This window comes from Eubalaena glacialis, chromosome 15 (assembly GCF_028564815.1).
Source record: "Eubalaena glacialis isolate mEubGla1 chromosome 15, mEubGla1.1.hap2.+ XY, whole genome shotgun sequence".
Lineage (NCBI taxonomy): Eukaryota > Metazoa > Chordata > Mammalia > Artiodactyla > Balaenidae > Eubalaena > Eubalaena glacialis.
The window spans coordinates 13,004,290-13,022,673 of NC_083730.1; the positions used below are offsets into that span (position 1 = coordinate 13,004,290).

General features: G+C 37.4%; 1 protein-coding gene across 1 annotated transcript; it reads right to left on the reverse strand.

Annotated features, from left to right (window-relative positions):
• Positions 1-238: 238 nt before the first annotated feature.
• Positions 239-14,467, reverse strand: LOC133075093 (ovalbumin-related protein Y-like). Its single transcript, XM_061169221.1, has 3 exons — positions 14,300-14,467; positions 6,125-6,280; positions 239-634 (listed from the first exon to the last, which is right to left on the reverse strand). Exons 1-3 carry the CDS (start codon positions 14,465-14,467, stop codon positions 239-241), a joined length of 720 nt encoding a protein of 239 aa, XP_061025204.1.
• Between the last annotated feature and the right edge of the window lie 3,917 nt (positions 14,468-18,384).

Sequence of the window (18,384 nt, forward strand, 5' to 3'; positions counted from 1 at the left end):
ATCATAATTTTTTAATAAATGCAATTAATAGCATGCTATAACTTGTTTAACCAAAGTAAACCAAACCAAGAAGGGATGGGATGCATATTCTACATGAGATAGTTGAAAGAAAAACATTGCTAAGAAGTATGGTGTATCTCTTTTAGTTGCACCTATACTGAGTGTTTTCTACAAGCTCATAAAATCCAGCTAATTTCAAGAATCAGAAAGTTGTTTGAGTATAAATTCAGTCCCTTCCTTAAGGGTTGCAGACTCTACCATAGAAGAGAATCATCTTAGTTTCCTTGTGGAAGATAAAGAAGAGAAAAGGATGATCCACCTTGAAGAGTTCAGGATTTTCAAATTTGCTTGTTTGGTTGTTAAGTGTGAACTCTGAACCAGTCTCAATAACCTCTAGCATGGCCTTATGGATTATCTTGGAGACCCTGAGGTCTCCTCCTGCAGTTATGCCAGACAAGTTAGTCCTTGAGTGGTTAAAGACATCCGTCATTCCCAAAGCTGCCAGTATGGAAGTCAAGTCTTCATAGTACCCATGAAGTCTGAGCTGGGGCAGGTACAGGACCACAGCTGTGTCTTTCATGTTGGCTGAGCCTATCCAGTTGCTTAGTTTCTCATAAGTGATTTCATTGGTAACCTATGGGAAAGAAAGGAAGAAGCAAAACATGAACATTTTAATTTTTTTTAATTTTTATTGGAGTATAGTTGCTTTACAATGTTGTGTTAGTTTCTAGTGTACAGGAAAATGAATCAGCTATACATATACATATATCCCCTCTTTTTTGGATTTCCTTCCCGTTTAGGTCACCACAGTGCATTAAGTAGGGTTCCCTGTGTTATATAGTATGTTCTCATTAGATATCTATTTTATTCATAGTATCAATAGTATATGTGTCAATCCCAATCTCCCAATTCTTCCCACCCCCAACGTTTTTATTTAGAAAATAAAATTATACCAAAATGTGAAATATCCTAAGGGCTGGATGTGAGGTTGTAAATAGGCAAGGCTACTTCTCATTGTCATTTTGCAAAGCAGGTTCAATAAGAATAAGTGGGGGAAATGCAACCACGTGCAATAACTGCACATGAGGCATGTAGCCCTGGGCTCTATGCCTAGGCACACCGTCCAAGAGTCACTTGGAAAAGCAACAAATTGTCATAGGGAATTTCTACTTTTATTCCTCTCATGATCTCTCTATAAGTTGCACTATTTATGTAGTGTAATAATAAAATTTATATAAGTGCCTACCCTTCCTATTTGCCACATTAAAAGACATCTTTGGAACCTGAGATCCTCGGACTCTGACAACATAAGTTGTAATTCTAGGCTGATCAGTGTCAATTTCTACCTCAACTCCAATCAGAATTCTCGTTAGTCAGGCATCCATAGAGACCGAATGTATACCAAACTAAGTAACATTTCTAGATTATTAGAATCAAATAATCTTAAATGAAAAGAGAACATAGAGGAGACCCTCCAAGAAGCATCTGTGACACCCATCAGCATCTGCTTGAGAAGTCCTTAATCAATGACCCACTTCTTTATAAACAGCCTGGTTCGGTGGTTGCACAGCTCAGCTTGCAGGAAAGACGTTTCCCATTGTGACCATAAATCTGCTTCCCTGTAATTTGTACGTATTAGTTTTAGTTCTCACTCTGGGAGCCACACAAATTAGTCCATTTCTTCTTCCATGTGACAATTAAATATTTTAATACAATCAACATACTCCCTAAACTACTGCATTTTTCTCATCCATTCCCCATGTGAAACTATTTCTGGCTTCTCCTCATTAGGTTGTCTTTACTGAGGAGGTTCATATTTTCAATGACTCATTTGGACTATGTTGTGGATGGAATCTATCAGGAGGTAGGTAGGCTAGACAACAAACAATGCAATCTCAAGCAGGAAAAAAAACTATTTTGCATGGGATTGACATTCATCAGATACCACTTTCAACTCATACTCATTTAAGAAACCAGGGATGACTGCCCTCATCCATGGTGGTAAATTAATGTTAAGCATTATAATTGGAGAAAATTAGTTGGCTATCAGGATCTAGACTCATTTCCCTCACTTTTCCCTCTTTAAGATCATTTTATCAAACTGTAATTGTACTTCAGAATTTGTCTACTTTTCAGAGACTTTAAAGTTATTCTGAAATGTTCTAGTTTTATGACTCAAGTCACATATATTAAAATACACCAGTTTCCACTAAGATCAGGAACAAGACAAGGTTGCCCACTCTTACCACTATTATTCAACATAGTTTTGGAAGTTCTAGCCACAGCAATCAGAGAAGAAAAAGAAATAAAAGGAATCCAAATCAGAAAAGAAGGAGTAAAGCTGTCATTGTTTGCAGATGACATGATACTATACATAGAGAATCCTAAAGATGCTACCAGAAAACTACTAGAGCTAATTAATGAATTTGGTAAAGTAGCAGGATACAAAATTAATGCACAGAAATCTCTTGCATTCCTATACACTAATGATGAAAAATCTGAAAGAGAAATTAAGAAAACACTCCCATTTACCATTGCAACAAAAAGAATAAAATATCTAGGAATAAACCTACCTAAGGAGACAAAAGACCTGTATGCAGAAAATTATAAGACACTGATGAAAGAAATTAAAGATGATACAAACAGATGGAGAGATATACCATGTTCTTGGATTGGAAGAATCAACATTGTGAATATGACTCTACTACCCAAAGCAATCTACAGATTCAATGCAATCCCTATCAAAACTACCACTGGCATTTTTCACAGAACTAGAACAAAAAATTTCACAATTTGTATGGAAACACAAAGGACCCCAAATAGCCAAAGCAATCTTGAGAAAGAAAAACAGAGCTGGAGGAATCAGGCTTGTGGACATCAGACTATACTACAAAGCTATAGTAATCAAGACAGTATGGTACTGGCACAAAAACAGAAATATAGATCAATGGAACAGGATAGAAAGCCCAGAGATAAACCCACGCACCTATGGTCACCTTATCATTGATAAAGGAGGCAAGAATATACAATGGAGAAAAGACAGCCTCTTGAATAAGTGGTGCTGGGAAAATTGGACAGCTACATGTAAAAGAATGAAATTAGAACACTCCCTAACACCATACACAAAAATAAACTCAAAATGGATTTAAGACCTAAATGTAAAGCCAGACACTATAAAACTCTTAGAGGAAAACATAGGCAGAACACTCTATCACATAAATCACAGCAAGATCCTTTTTGACCCACCTCCTAGAGAAATTGAAATAAAAACAAAAATAAACAAATGGGACCTAATGAAATGTAAAAGCTTTTGCACAGCAAAGGAAACCATAAACAAGGCGAAAAGACAACCCTCAGAATGGGAGAAATATTTGCAAATGAAGCAACTGACAAAGGATTAATCTCCAAAATTTACAAGCAGCTCATGCAGCTCAATATCAAAAAAACAAACAACCCAATCCAAAAATGGGCAGAAGACCTAAACAGACATTTCTCCAAAGAAGATATACAGATTGCCAACAAACACATGAAAGAATGCTCAACATCATTAATCACTGAGAAATGCAAATCAAAACTACCATGAGATATCATCTCACACCGGTCAGAATGGCCATCATAAAAAAATCTACAAACAATGAATGCTGGAGAGGGTGTGGAGAAAAAGGAACCCTCTTGCACTGTTGGTGGGAATGTAAATTGATAGAGCCACAGTGGAGAACAGTATGGATGTTCCTTAAAAAACTAAAAATAGAACTACCATACCAACCAGCAATCCCACTACTAGGCATATACCCTGAGAAAACCATAGTTCAAAAAGAGTCATGTACCACAATGTTCATTGCAGCTCTATTTACAATAACCAGGACATGGAAGCAACCTAAGTGTCCATCATTGGATGAATGGATAAAGAAGATGTGGCACATATATACAATGGAATATTACTCAGCCATAAAAAGAAACGAAATTGAGTTATTTGTAGTGAAGTGGATGGACCTAGAGTCTGTCATACAGTGAAGTAAGTCAGAAAGAGAAAAACAAGTACCATATGCTAACACATATATATGGAATCTAAAAAACAAACAAAAAAAATGGTCATGAAGAACCTACGGGCAAGACAGGAATAAAGACGCAGACCTACTAGAGAATGGACTTGAGGATATGGGGAGGGGGAAGGGTAAGCTGGGACAAAGTGAGAGAGTGACATGGACATATATACACTACCAAACGTAAAATAGATAGCTAGTGGGAAGCAACCACATAGCACAGGGAGATCAGCTCGGTGCTTTGTGACCACCTAGAGGGGTGGGATAGGGAGGGTGGGAGGGAGGGAGACGCAAGAGGGAAGACATATGGGGATATATGTATATGTATAACTGATTCACTTTGTTATAAAGCAGAAACTAACACACCATTGTAAAACAATTATACTCCAATAAAGATGTTAAAAAAATAAAATAAAATAAAATACACCACAAGACTTCCCTGGTGGCACAGTGGTTAAGAATCCGCCTGCCAATGCAGTGGACATGGGTTCGAGCCCTGGTCTGGGAAGATCCCACATGCCATGGAGCAACTAAGCCCGTGCGCCACAACTACTGAAGCCTGTGCACCTAGAGCCCGTGCTCCGCAATAAGAGAAGCCACTGCAATGAGAAGCCCACGCACCACAACGAAGAGTAGCCCCCATTCACCGCAACTAGAGAAAGCCTGCGCAGCAACGAAGACCCAATGCAGCCAAAAATTAAAAAAATAATAAATACATTTATTAAAAAATAAATAAATAAAATAAAATACACCACAGTGTTGATCATGTAATTATGTGGGTTATATTAGATGGGTGCCATTTCACTGACCTTTCAGAAGATCATCAAATTTAAGAGCTAAAAGGAACCCTAGAAATCATATACTTTACCCTTTTTATGGTGTGGGTAAAATGAGGCTTGGAGAGGTTAAATGACTGTGAGTTTGTGGTAAAATTAATGTCAGATTCCAATTCTGTACCTACAAATTCAGAGTTCCTCCATTATCTAACCATGAGAAAGGAAGCTTATGAAAATAATGTTATCTAATGATGATAATTATTATTTAGCAATAACTAAAATCTCACTTTATCAGAGAGGTTTCCCCTGGTCATCCAATCTGAAACAGAAGTTCCCAGACCCTGTACCTGTCTCTCCTATTTCCATCTTTTATTTTTCTTCATAGCATATAGCAATCATATTATTTATACATTTGTGGGGGTTTTTTGCTTCTATGTAAATGTAAATATATTGGTAGAGCAAAGCTGAGATTTTTGATTTTCAGCCATGGTCATGTTGAGTCTGACCAGACCTTTGACCACCAAGCCTGGAGAAGACTGAGAAGCCAGAGAACTGGGCTCTAATAACATCACAGACTAATTTGCGATGAAATATTGAGCAAATCATTTAACGTCTTGGTTTCCAAGGTTCTTCCTCCATCAGCGGGCTGCCGGTGTCTGCCTGGTATGCTTCACAGCTAGTGAGGATGAAGAAAGGGTGAAGGGGAGGGTGAGACCCCTTTATCCACAGAGAAGTAGGTGGGAGCAACATAGAATTGGGAGAAGCATAAAAAGCAGAAGAAAAAGAGGAAAGACAGGGATTTAAAGAGAACTGCTGAGGAATTAGACCTGTACCAATGCTGAGAGCAAGAACACACAATCACAGTGTGGAACAGGAGCGTCCACACGGGGCTCAGAGGAAAGCACCAGAGAAACAAGCAAAGGGAAAAGGCTGAGCATTGCGTTTGCAAGTCTGGCCTTGGTTGCTGGTGGAAAAGAGATGTAATTGGTTGGTGGCAGGTCCAAAAGGTGTGTCAATGCATAATATATAAAAAATACATGTAAAATAACAATGATAACCCATGAAGACTGCAAGAGGATGCATATGACTGTGCTTTAAAAGCCTAAAACTGAAACCAGTAGAAGCAACATGTCTTAGTGCATGGGTGCTTTATTTGGGGGTTCTGCTTTTTTTAAGTGGACATAGCACTGCATTAAGTAGTAGTATAAGCAGTTATTTTGAATCTCCCAGCTTCCTGCATGTGTAATTCTCAAGCACAGAGCCTTTTCTGCTGGTGGCAGCGGCTGCTAAGGCTCCGTGGTTTACCTGTCCCAGGCCAACTTCCTCTCTGGGTAGGACGATGACCATACTCAGGTGATCTTCCACGTCAGGCACCTCAAGAACCTGCACCCGAGGCTCCGTTATGGAGTCCAGTTTAAAGAGCCCTTGCAGCCGCATCATCTGAACAGGTTTGCTCTGAGACTATGAAAGTAAAAACAGTGAGACAACAACGCCAGTTCCTTTCATGCCTTAAGGCATGAGGAGTTTACATTTCATCCTCCAGAGGTGCCCACGAGTGACCGAAACAAAATCTATCCATCTTTCCACAGAAATATCAATGATTGATCGTTATTGTAATGATTTAAAGGGGGGAGCGTAGCCTAAAAGGAGTAGCTACTAAAGTGCAAAGTGTTTATATCTTTCAATATATTATTGTTATTCAACTGTACATTTTTGGTGCCCAGAAGCAGTTAATTCACTTCAAAGATCTGAGAAATATGCATCGTAAAATCTTATCAGGATAACCATTTTTAAAAGTCAAACAGGTCCTTTGAAGAACATAATTTAGAATCTCTCCAGCTCCACGACATTGGGTTGCAGATTACAAAATAGCTACAAAATAGCTAAGAATTTAACAACGTGCTAAGTGAATTCCACATATTGAGGTCAGTTTAAGGAAATTTAGTTATGACCATAACCTTATTTTATGTATTTCTCTTTGAAAGGCTAGTTGTAACATAAAGATATCTGCATCACGTAAGTAAACCAAATGGACCAGATTTTACTGTGAAAATAAAGACTCTGATTTATTAACTGTTTCCTCTAGAAAGTCTGCTTGCTTTGGGGTATGCTTATCCCTTTAAAGTAGCTCTCTATGAATCCTGCTAAAATCTCCACTCCTGTTTTCCTCATACTGTGGTCCTTAAACTTGGCTGATCCTTGGAAGGACCTACAGGGGTTACTTAAAAATACAAATACTCAAGCACTACTTGCAAGTCAGAATCTCCAGGAATGTGGCCCTGGAATTTGCATTTTTAAAAAACCACAGCTGTAAAAACTACATAATTTCACTTTATGGTTTATGACCTCAATATCCGATGGCAATATTCTCTGGAAAAATAATACTGGATAATTCCAGATGTGACTAATGTGTTTGGCCAGAGAATTATGTTTTCCTTAAAGTCATTCACTATTTCTTTTGCATGAAGAAGTATTCATGTAATAAGTATTCTGAATATACTTATCCAGAAATATAAACCCTCTGTATTTTTACAGTTGGCTATAACAAATGTTTAATTGGCCAATGATTGCAAGCATTTTTTGGTAATATATTTGATAGAGTAAATACAGTTCACAGTTTAGGGACTTGGTTATATTATACAGATCCATTCTTTCTTATTAAATAACATGGATTATTTTGCTTGCAGCCTAATATTTAGGACACTTTTGTGGCACAAAGGAAAGAAGTTAGGAAGATTGAGGATAGTAGAAGGACAGCATATCTGGAACTTTTTATTTTGATTATGAATCTTGTTCACCAATTTTGCTTTGCTTCTCAAGATCACACTCATTTTACAAATGACCTGCATGTTAGTTCCACAGGCATCTATTGGAGTTATTCCCTACCACCTGACTTCATTTCCAGTTTGTGGTAAGTGAATTGCTTAATAATGGTTTAAGCTCAGCCCAAAGCCCAAAACTGCCTTAAACCTTTCCAAGGTCTGTGGTTTACACCACTTTTTCAATTTTACAACTGTAGTGCTAAACATAGCAAAATAGGTTAAAAATACTGTGAAGAATTTAAAAGAAAGTTTCAATAACAAAAAAAAATGTAAATCTAAATCTGGACTTTATCTGTTATGTAGCTAGAATAGTCACTTGGAAATTAATTAACCTATCTAAGGCCAGAAATAATTTAACATATTTTAAGGCAAACTTTTTGAGGGCTACCTTTAAGAGAAAAAACAAATTGAGTCATGAGTCTACCTCATCCAGCCTGAAAGCCATTGCCGTGGTTTGGTCTTTCTGAAATGCATACTTCCAGGTCCCTCTGAAGGAGATGACATTAACCAGCACCAACTGATCAGAGGATGTGAGGCTATTGGGTAACAAGAGGTTCTTGATTTCACCTTTGGGAACAGAAACATAGTAAGATCACACTTGATTGGTCATGGGATGTGAATTGGTTTCATTGGTTTTGCTTTGGATTTTGACACATCTTTGAATTTACATAAGTAATTGCCACTGAATATCTTCAGTTGAGCCAAAAAGACTTTTGAGCAAATATCTAAATACTTGTAATTCTTTAATAAATAAAGAATGTAGAATGCAGAAGAAAACAAAGTGAGTGTATAGCCTATTTGCCTACTTTACGGTTGTGGAAATTAACAAGCCTGATTAATTTACATAACACTGTTACCCAGTTAAGAGGTGGTTTATAGATACATTAACCATTAAGGTTTGACTTTCTTGTGAAATTCTTCCTGGTACCATCTTATGCTGAAAACAATGACTATCTGAGTCAGTGGTTTTGCAGATCACCACTGTTACCTGGCAATGATTTTCTACCACAATCAAACAAAAGAAATAACTGGGAAAGTTGCAGAAGAAAGACTTTTGGCTTTTTATGCCTCCTCACTTCTCAAGAGTAAAATTGATAAGAAGATGTCATGAGCTTTCATTTTATGAAATGGAAAAAGTCTTGAGATCTTTAACACCTGGTGCTAGAACAACCGGGTATCCATGTGGAAAAAAGAAAGAACATTTCCCCCCATTTCACATCCTACATAAAAGTCAGCTTGAGATGGACCATAAACCTAAATGTAAACACTAAAGCAATAAATCTACTAAAAGAAAACAGAAGAGAATATCTTTGCGACCTTGGGTAAGCAAAATTTTCCTAGAGAATATACAGAAAGCACAAATCATTGACAAATTGGACTTCATTAAAATTAGAAACTTCTACTCATCAAAAATACAGTTAAGAAAAAAAATACACAAGACATAGACTAGGAGGAAATATTAGCAACATAGGTATCTGACAAAATATTTGGATCCAGAATACATAAAGAATTCTTGCAACTCAATAATAAAAAGTAAACAAACAATTAAAAAATGGGCAAATAACTTGAACAGAGATTTAGTAAATAAAGATATATTAAAGGCCAAAAGACATATAAAAAATATGCTCAATGTTTTTAGTCATCAGAGAAATGCAAATTAAGACCACAATAAGATACTACTACATACCTACTAAAAGAGTTAAATGAAAAATATTTATAACACCAAAAACTGGAGAGGATTTGGAGTAACTGGAATTTTCATACAGTGCTGGTGAGAATGTAAAATGGTTCAGCCACTTTGGAAATCTATTTGGCAGTTTCTTAAAAAGTTAAACATCCATCTAGCCTAAGACCTAGCATTTATACTAAGTAAGTATTTACCCAAGAGAAATGAAAAAAATATGTATGCAAAAAACCTTTTACAAAAATGTTTATAGCAACATTATTCATAGTAGCCCGAAACTAGATGATACAACTCAGATATACATGAAGAAGAGAATGAATAAACAAACTGGTATATCCATACTGAGGAATATTTCTCAGCAATAAAAAGACATGAGCCACTGATATATCCAAAAACATGAATGGTCTCAAAAATAATATACTGAGTGATAAAACAGGACACAAAATTGTACATACTGTTAATACCCCATTTATTTGGAATTTTAGGGTAGGCAAAACTAACTTCTGATGATAGAATCAAATCAATGGTTGCTTGGGAACAGGTGTGGAGGAATTTTTCAGGGTGATGGAAATGCTCTGTGTCCTGATATATATTTGTCAAAACTTTCTAAATATATTTTTTAAGATCTGAGCATTTCACTGAATGTAAATATGCCTAAAAGAAGAAGGAGAAGATGGAGAAAAAGAAGGTTTGGGTCTCTTACCTTTTGTCTTATTTTCAATCCATGAGTTAATCTGCAATCTGGCTTCTTCTACGTTATTTTTGAAATCCAAATTTTCAGGTTTTAGTTTATATAATTGTTCAATACAGTCTAAATATTTCTATAAAATGAGCATAGAAAGAGACATAGCAAATAAATTGTGATTTTAATACATTTAGATCACACATGGTAGGAATTATATGTAAATAGAGGCAGAAATATATAAAATACTGTTATATATGCCTAGGCCCAATTAGTTAAAATATATACATTTGTCATACTTTCAGAAGACTGGTAAATAAAATGAACAAATTACTACAGAGTGTTATTTCAATGACAAGGACATATCTCTTTCTTTTAGGATAATCAGACTTAGCATAATTAGAGTCCTCAATTGGGGTTCCAAAATATTAATCCTCTTTTATTATCAATATAAAATATTTTGTTAACTTTTTTTTCATAACAAACTTTCTAAAATTTATGCTCTTTATGCTTCAGGTGGGCCCGTCGGAAACATAATTGAACATGCTACAAACTAGCATCTGAAAATTAGAATCCTGAACCCTTTAATATTTTTCTATATGAAATAAAATACATATATAAAATATATTGTATATTCTATATATAGCATCAATCTATCTAAATATATAAATATTATATCTTTTCTACTTTCCTACCACTGTGATAGCACAAACAATGCTAGAATAAATTAAATGAAGACAGAAAGGAAAGACTTCTACCTTACTTATGGAAAAATATTTTATTTTAACTCACAGGGAGGAATGGATAGGCTTCTTCTGCAAACATCCCACTTGCCATGAGGACTTGACTGTGGCTGGACTTGATGATTTCAGAGAGGAGTGCTTGAATGTGTGAATGGACCCCTGTATCTTGTTCACACTAAAGTGAAGTTAGAAAATACTTGAAAACAGGGGCCATAGTATCACACACTTAAGTATCAACTGAGGTTAGACAAGAGGCTCTTGGGTTTGCATTAGGACATGCTATTTCAGAAAAAAAAACAGAATCAAAGACTACTTCTATCATTAGGACATAGTGAAATGTTTGCCTTTCGCCAAACTGAGTTACCTGACAATTTGATAAAAATGTATCACAATCACCTCACAGGTGTGAGGGGTGACTTGGCAAGGTCCATGTCCTGGTCAAAGCTTGCCCTATCTCCTCTACAAGAAGGCCCAAAACACACTTATCAATACTGCCATATTAATTTTAATATAGTTTGTATAAGGAAAAATGTTTTGCTATATCTTGTAATAAGTAAGAATTCTGGGCAAGAAAGTTTGATCTTAGTAACCCCACCATAGACAATAGTGGGAAAGTCACATCTAAAAAGCTACAGAAGGTATACATTACAAATTTCTCCTAGAAATTAGCAATATGGAAAAACATTGAACACTAAAACTCATAAAGATAAGCTATCTTTATTTACATTTCCAAAAAATGGTATATTTATATCTACTGAGCACTAGCCCTGGTTCAGGCACTGTTTGAAGCACTTCTACTGTCTGAGTAGATTTGGGGGTTTTATTATGAAAACTCTTTGAGAATAATCTCCCTTCTGCTCCTTCTTATTAAAGGCTAGGTCTCTACCTCAAATTTTTGACAGTTCCCATTTTGTCATCTCTTATTTCAAAATCTCAACATGATTATTTTAAAACAGCATACCCAGGAATTTGTATGTATCTACAATCTAGGCTCAAAACTCTTCTGGAATAAATAACCTATTTTATTGCCCTCAAGTCTTCAGGGACTAAAGAGAGACTGCCATAAGAGAAGTAAAGATGAAAGTAGGACTTTTATCTACCGTTGAATTTGAAGAATTTGCAGTTCTCGTTAATTCATTCAAGTATAGAACCTACAATGGAAAACAAAGAACTATTTTCAAAGGGTGTGCAAATACCTCTCCAAAAGACCAGAGAGTGATATAGCAAATCATTTTCTTGCTATAAATATTAAGCTCTTACATTTTTATAAATGTTCTATGATTCTCCCCACCTTTCTCTTATCTGTTTATTAGTTTTGCTCCTCATTTTTTTTTAAAAGGATATGTCATAGAGGACAGATGAGTTTGAAAAACAAAATCCTTCACGTGCTCTTAGGCAGAAGTCTAAGTGTTAGAGCGTTAAGGGTGAGGTGTAGGCACTTACTTGTATTCCCCTTTATAAATAGAATGCAACCTTTGTGATAGAATGCAAAAGAGTGTTTCAAAATCAACTCAGACTTAGTCATTTATTGTCACTTAATTTGTTCATCCCTACCTTCCCAATTGTGAAACCCAATAAATGGTAGGAACCCAATAAATATTTGTTGAATGAAGAATAAATAGTTGTGTGGATAAAGGGATGAATCTTAATTCATTTGCAGACAGTTAGTAGCATTGGTTACTCACTGAGCAGACAAAGATAATGATTGAATTCATATAACAGGTCATTATTTTAAAATGATTTTCATGAACATTATCTGATTTGACGCTCACAGTATCCCCTTGAGATTTCAGTAGCTTGTATCATTTTTTTCCACTAAGAGTTAATGTTTGCTATAGTCCTGTTGACTTAACTGAGGTATAACCGTAGTTTAGTAAGGCCTTCCTCAGAGAACAACTGAAATAAAACATTGCAACTCTCTTCAATATTTAAAGGGTGAGTACATTTAACATGTTTTATGTGACTCCCTAGAATAAAAATGGGATAAGAGGCAGTAGATACTGGGAAGATATTATAAATTTATTAAAATACACATGGAACAGGAAACATAACATGTGCGTGTGTGTGTGTGTGTGTGTGTTTTTAAGAACAGGAAAATTATAAAGGAGCAATGGTAATGGAGAGGTATATTTTAGCTCAAGGCTAGGAAGAACTTTCTAAAACATAGAGTAGTCTGAATGCATACTTCACACTATTAAGTTCTGCCTTATCGGAGGACTTTGAACAACCTCTTGCCTGCTGGTCCCTACGTAGATTAAAGCATAGAGAGGAGAGTGGGAATTTTATGGTTTCTTCCAGTTCTGAGATTGCCTGGTGGCCTCCTATATCATAGGCATATTGTTCCATAATCCAGGGACTCAGCATGCATGGTGCTCCCTGATGTTGCTTCGGTGGTGGTTGTTGCCATCATCAGCATCATCAAAAGAAAGCATGATGGTTGAACCGGGAATTCTGAGCATTTGGCTCAGTCTTTGAATGTTGTAAGAGAATCATTAACAGGATGAAAATATGAGAAATTTTTCTCCATTTTGTACGGAAATTAGCAAGGGAAAATTTTGAATTCTCTGGTTCTCTTCTAACTCAGAAAAGACAAAGAATTATTTCCACTCCAGACTCTCTCTCTGCCTGACTTGTGACCTCAGCACAGTGACCATGCCATCTCTCTGGTTGCAAAACCTGAAGCATGCACAGGTGTAGATGGAGCCACCAGTCCGCACGCTCTCACTTTGAAGGGAGGGGGAAGGGAGGGGTGAGTCTACACATACTCATCCCAAGATGACTTGTAAAGATCCCCACAGCATCCTCATTCTCAGCCAGTTCTCCCTCTCCACAAATTTGTATTTATTGAGCACCTATTATGGGTAAGACACTTGGGACCTCTTCTCCCAATGCATGGAAATAGAATAAAATTGAACACAAGAGCTTTTACATTTTTTTTTTATTTTAAATATATTATTAAATTCAGGATTTGACTCCAGCTTTCCAAATTTATTTCCAATTTAAATTCTGACTGGGGAGAAGCTTTGTTCCACTAGTTAATCATTCCCTCTGTAATAGGCAGAGAGATGATTAAAGCGTGTTGAAGGATGTCTACTAAGAAATAGTTTTTCCAGTCACCCAAAATTATTGGTTGAGTTAAAGCACTGGTGATCTCCTTGGGGATGTAAATGCATAGACTGTAAATCCTTACAAAATATTCTTTATGTGACCCACAGCAGGAAGGCCCTGAGGACCTAAGGATGCATACGGGTGGGGGTGGAGGTGGGAAATTCCAACTTTGCCATGGACCAGGTTGGCCTCATTGATTGCCTCTCCCTGCTCAGCCTCTGCTGCGTGCACTCATTCCCTGCCCCCCAGAACAGAGCTGTGGGAAATCTTACCTTTTGCACCTTTTTGATAGAGCCAATGAGATAGGGAACCTTACGTGAAGGTGGACATTATCTTGTGTTTACAGAGTTGGGCATCTATGAAATCTCCATAACAAGCCAGTGTTTGGAATTGTTACTTGATTGTCTTCTAGACATGGCTGAAAGTATGTTTGTGACATACCTTCTCCATCTGGGATGCACTGTCTCCTCTGGCCCCAAAGAGCACCACAGCCAGGGCAGACAGGAGACTCAAGGGAGAAAAGATGAGATTCTCAATCATGTGGTCATAGTTCATCTCTTTAAAGACATCAAAGCAGAGCTTTGAGTTTGCTGCACTGAGTGAGCCCATTCCTCTACCTGGGGTCTGGAATACAAAGGCAGATGTCAACAACAACAAAAATGTAGGTCAAAACACCACTATTTCAGTTTATTTCAAATTAGAGTAAGAATTACTTCTATTCTATGAACACTAGATCCTCAAAGAGAGGCTTTATGGAAACAAAAAGAACACAGATTTTGGAGTCAAATGCATTTCCAACTCTGCCACATTCTAGCTTTATGTTCCTGGGCAAGTTACTTAAGTTCTCCTAGATTCTATCTTCTCTTCTGCAAAAGTGGTTATGTAACAGTTTCCTTATAGGATTATTGTGAAGATTAAATCATGTTCTGTTTTTAAAATACCCAGAACTGTGCCTGAATATAGTAGGTGGTCAAATATGTCAATGAATATTGTCATTACTGTTGTTATTGTTACCTTATGGTAGTCTACTTGGTTAAAGAAGTGACAAAGAGGACAAGGTTATAATATTGATCCCAATGGACACATGACCTCACTGAGTCTTTCAAAAGTACATAAAGGGGACTGACTGAGTGAGATAGTAAGGACACACCATCCAAAACCCATTTTTACCACTAGAAAAACATCTCAAAGTGCACACCTCCCTTCAGTGGGTTGGTGGTACCATCGATGTATATAATGGAGAGTACATTTATATATATATATATTTTTTTTTTTTAAGGGGGGAGGAATATAACTAAGCATGTTAGAGTCCTACAAAATTATCATCCCACTTTCTTCTATGAAACCATCCTCAAGCATTTATTGAGAAAGACAGAGCTTCCTGTTCTAGGGTCTGTGAGGCCAGCAGAGCTCACCTTGACTTGGTGCCTTCAAGTGGCTTCACAACCACACCAGGGCTCAGAAGCTCTGAGCCTCTCCATGGGAGCCAGCTCAGGGTCCCGTAAGAGGGGCTTTCCAAGAACAAGGACAATCTCTCTTTCCTGCTTCCCTTCCTGCATTTCACTAGCCCCTCCCATGCTCTGGGCATGGTCTGAGGAATGAGGTTAGAGGATAATGAGGAACCTCAGCATCTCTGCTTCTACCTGGTGCTTGGTTGAATCAGGTGATGGGACCCCATTCTACCCCCAGACTGTAGAATCTTCTCTGTTCTATGCATCTTGTCTTCGCTGTTGGAGGGCTAATTTGGAGAACCACTTTGGAGTCTATGGCCTCTTGGGATTAGGGCTGGGGCTAGGAGGAGGGAAGACTCTAGGGTGCAAACTTTAAGGAAGCACTCACTTCAATGTGTTGACCCTGTACTTATATGACCCTGACCCTGGGAGTAAACAGCGCCTTAAGAATGAGCCACCCACAGTGTAAATCAACTATACTTCAGTAAAAATAATTAAAATACAATAGAATAGAATTGAATTGTTAAATTAAATTAAATAAGAATGAGCCACCCGCTGCGCCAATTTTAAGGAGGCACTTGCACTCAGTCGTACAAGCACAGACAGCACCTGAGAATGATGTCTCCTTAAATTCTGCTTCCTTAAGGAGTCTTGCTTGCCTCACCCTATTCCTAGTGTTGCTTAGCATACCTGGTCAGGGTTTGGGATGCAGGAGGCTGCAAGTCTGTACTTTTTGTGGCTGTACTTTTGTCTTATATTGCACTACAGATACCTTAAGGAGCTTCGATTAAGATACTGAAATTAGAGTAAAATCCTCCCCTTGTGTGCTGTTGACACAAATGGTGTATCTCAGTCTTAAGAAAGTCAAAACAAACTTAGGAAAATGCTGGTTCATCCTGCATGTTTTAAAAGGGGAAACAGACTCAACGTGGTGAGTATCCCAAAAGAGCACAAGAAATGGAAAATTTGTAGTTGCTGGGTTTGGGTGAGAATATAAATAGAAAAGTCATAATTCTTTCTTCTGAAGGATTTAACTTATAAAATATCTTGCCAATATCTGGAGGCCCATCAGTAACTTTTCCCAGCCTAGAGGTGTGGTTCCAGTAAAACAACCTTAAGAATTCCTACACAGAGAAGAACAAGTTCAAATACATTTGTTGGGCTGGATGTTTGACATTTCATTGGGACCAGAAATGTTGTTACCGCTTGCTTGAAAATCTACTGCTCTCTTCACATAAACATGGAAGTAAAAGCCTCTAGGACACCAGTGTATTTCAGTTGCCTTATTGTCATATAACTGGGAATGGAAGGAGAAAAATGGGGTCAGATGGGGTTCAAGTTCACAAAAAAATAGAAATAGATGTTCAGACCAGGACCTGTTTCTCAGAGTTTATGAGACACTTGACCCATTGTTTTCCGCCCCCTCACTCAACTGTTTAGGAAGACTGCTCCCTGGTAACTCACATGGTCACCCTGTAATCAAAAACCATCCTCTGGAGAATTCCCTGGCAGTCCAGTGGTTAGGACTTGGCGCTTTCACTGCTATGGCCCTGGTTCGATCCCTGGTTGGGGAAATGAGCTCCCTCAAGCCGCTTGCCACGGCCAAAAAACAAAACAAAACAAAACAAAAAGCTATCCTCTGGCTACACCAGAGGATAATTCTAATTGGATTCACAGAATCCTAGAAATATGTTTGCTTTGCTGAAGAGACAATTAGTCGAAATGGCTGATCATGGGTCTTTACAACAACGAGCTTTTAAATCAGACAAACCTGAGTTCTAACAAGAACTCTGCCTTTGGCTATACATGTGAGGAACTTATTTGACTTCTCTGAACCTATATTTATAAAATAGGGAGAGTAGCAGATACCAGACAAGGTTGTTGTGAGTGTTAAAGGTGATAATGAATATAAAGACTCTAAACAGAAAAATTACTCAACAATGTTATTTTCCTTACCCCTTCTAGGATTATGGATTGAACTCGAAGTGTCAGAGATTTGAGAAGGAAGCTATTGGGTCCCCAAAATTAATTCTACAAATGGAGAAACTGAAGTGAGTCTAGTGGGGTCACATGACTTGCTCAAGTCCACACTGTTACAAAACATCCAATTCAGAATGAACACCCAATTTTCCTGTGTAGCACCTTGCCCCTAATTTACTAGACAGAGACACAACATAGAAAAAGAGAGGCTAAATTTTGGTACCCCATGGTGCAATTTCTCCTTAGGTGTTCAAAGGCACCTACAAACAAATTTCTCATTCAGCCTCAGGTCAGTCATCATTAAAGTTCCCACCTTAACCTAGGAATGAAGTTTAGAAATAGAAATGGTTTTCTACAATATTGGAAACCATGACATCAAAAAGCTCACTCAGTGAGTATGATTAGCTGAACAGAGAACCACACTGCCTTGTTTTGAATCCATGCCTCCCACCGACGTCCCCAAACCATGGCACCTCTCACTGCCCTTTACCTTTAATTACAACTAAAGATATTCCCCTATACTTTGTGAGAAGTCATTGCCAATTACAAAAAATCACAAAGAAGATAAGATTTAGTGTTTGCATTTTTACCTTGTCTTCAAGTTGGTTAAAGTTCTGCTTGGTGAGCCCAGATCTGTGTCTGCAACACACAGACACACACGGCTCTCAGCACCCACAGTTTGCTCCTCCCATGTTCTCAGAATTCGGTTGCACAAGTCATTTTTTCCTCATATCTTGATCTGACTTAAAGTATTTATACAAAGGGGTAGAGATTGAGCCAGCTGACGTATGCATTGTAAAATATACTACTCCCCTGGGTCAACATAGTGACCCAAGAGATGTAGGAAAAAATTTATGAAACATTTAATGGCATGGATTTTATATAATAACTTGAGTGGTATTTAAACATTAGCTGTAATGTGTATGTCTATGTTACTAACACTCCCTGGCTATGACAACAAATTATTGGTATTTAAAAGCCAGAGAGGAGGCATTTTGTCTTGAGAACTGGCAACAGGTTTCTTTCCCTGACTCCTAAGATGAGGCATAGTGAATGAAATGCCGTTCTGTCTGGCCTGAAGGTGGCCAGGAACTG

Excerpts from the sequence above, each read along its gene's own strand:
- LOC133075093 (XM_061169221.1), bottom strand. The coding sequence starts at position 14,467 with ATGGGCTCACTCAGTGCAGCAAACTCAAAGCTCTGCTTTGATGTCTTT. Across the intron at positions 6,281-14,299 it reads GTGCATCCCAGATGGAGAAG|TCTCAGAGCAAACCTGTTCA; the intron begins GTATGTCACAAA and ends TTACTTTCATAG. Across the intron at positions 635-6,124 it reads AGGAAGTTGGCCTGGGACAG|GTTACCAATGAAATCACTTA; the intron begins GTAAACCACGGA and ends TCTTTCCCATAG.